Genomic DNA, 1,675 nt, shown 5'->3' on the forward strand with positions numbered 1-1,675 from the left:
AACGACTGGAACAACTAGTTAGCGGAGAATCTCTCGATGACTCTGCCCCATCTAAACTGTTGCGACGACATTATAACACCATGGGGGACCACAAAATCGATTAAAAACTCCTTCTGACACGTTTTTCCACCTACGCGCAATCAATTCTCACTTCCAGTTCAGGTGCTCCATTCTCTGGACTTGCTGGCATGGCAAATAAGATGCTGGAAGTTCAACCGTGCTCTTCTGGTATTTCTTCTGTGATACACCAGGTTTTGTGTCCCTTTTCACGACTGTCTTGACAAGTTAACTAAACAGGTAGAAGGCACTCACTTGTTTCGACCCTACCGATTTCGCCGTACACTGTCACGTCCGCGCTTACATTCTCTACCACATTCACCCTCCAGGGGAAATGTTCATTGCTTGTACCATAGCAACTTCAGACATCATGCACGCACCCCCTCAGATAAAAGACTCGTGGGTGGTGCTGCTATGGAATCAGCTTTAGGAATGAGGCGTCAGTAGACGTTGATCATTCCTAAGAAACGCTTAAGCTGCTTGAATGAAGTATGGAGAAGAAAATTACGAATTGGGTGATTTTGCGAAGGGCACACTGAGCTTGAACTTGAGTGAACCAGATGCATGGGTCGTGGTGCCGGAATAGTGGTGAAAGATGATGTTGGGTGTTAGTGGGATTGAAGGTGAGGGAATATCTTGTGCTGGAGATTCCGACATAATGTAAGTTTCACGTCGGGCTCACCAATTGTTAGTGATCTGGTTGTAACATAATTAGGTTGATTATCAGGTGACAAGCACTAACCAGAATGATGATGATTACAAAAGTTGTGCACTTGATAAAAATAAATACAATCCGAGAAGGAAATAAGCCAAAGTGACTCATGGTTTGAGGACAACTTTTGAGAGTTCCTGAGTGAATTTCGGGGCGTCAGACGTGTCTTCTCTGCAGTATAGCTGCAACAAGTGTTCCGCAGTTAGCCGTGGAAACTTGTGGAGCTCGGTTCACTTCCTGTCCTTTTCGCACGATTGTTTTTGGGCCGAGATGCAGTGTGGAAGGTGTGTCCATTCGTGTTTGATATTTGCACGAACATGAATACAACTTGACCTGATGTGGTTGAAGTTCGTAAACGTGGTGCGTGACGCAGGTGGTAGCCGCGCAGACAAAAATGGATGGGAAATACGAGTGTACCTGTTATATCGACTGAGGTTGCAAGTGGGACAAGGATTGCTACGTGATTTGAGTTTTGTGAGTGACCGCTGCATACGATTCCGAATAGCGATTGATTCACTGCGAAGTAGCCATGGTTGTGCGTGAACGCTGTGGAAGAAAGCCGATAATTACTTAACGATTCCTCATACATGTTTCCTCTTAACCCACGGATCACCATCATCATCGACCGCATGACATTAGTGTTCAACACCGATGCTTCACTGTCGTACAACCATGACTTATTTGAAAGCCTTATTGTAAAGAAAAGAATAAAGGTGGATGGGGGAGGGACTTAGTGCTAGCTTAACACAATCATTCCGAGGTGCCTACACCTCCAGACATTCATTCAGGCAATCTGGACAGAAACTGACAACAAGAACGCCACTGACATCGGTTGGCAGCCATATCTTGTAGTGTCTCCAACCAGGCAAAGTGAGGATCACGCGGTCCCCATCCTGGAAGGCGAGT

At 45.8% G+C, this 1,675-nt stretch overlaps 2 protein-coding genes across 2 annotated transcripts in view; one reads left to right on the top strand and one right to left on the bottom strand.

Annotated features, from left to right (window-relative positions):
- Nucleotides 1-652: 652 nt before the first annotated feature.
- Nucleotides 653-1,675, top strand: part of T265_08605 (hypothetical protein) — a gene marked incomplete at both ends in the record, with an annotated part of 32,124 nt that continues 31,101 nt past the window's right edge. Inside the window, one exon of the mRNA XM_009174460.1 lies at nucleotides 653-717. Coding sequence (XP_009172724.1) covers nucleotides 653-717 — 65 coding nt within the window. The remainder of the gene's footprint in view (nucleotides 718-1,675) is intronic.
- T265_14624 (hypothetical protein) overlaps nucleotides 1,341-1,675 on the bottom strand; it is a gene marked incomplete at both ends in the record, with an annotated part of 19,550 nt that continues 19,215 nt past the window's right edge. Inside the window, one exon of the mRNA XM_009174472.1 lies at nucleotides 1,341-1,458. Coding sequence (XP_009172736.1) covers nucleotides 1,341-1,458 — 118 coding nt within the window. The remainder of the gene's footprint in view (nucleotides 1,459-1,675) is intronic.

This window comes from Opisthorchis viverrini (genome assembly GCF_000715545.1).
Source record: "Opisthorchis viverrini unplaced genomic scaffold opera_v5_227, whole genome shotgun sequence".
Lineage (NCBI taxonomy): Eukaryota > Metazoa > Platyhelminthes > Trematoda > Opisthorchiida > Opisthorchiidae > Opisthorchis > Opisthorchis viverrini.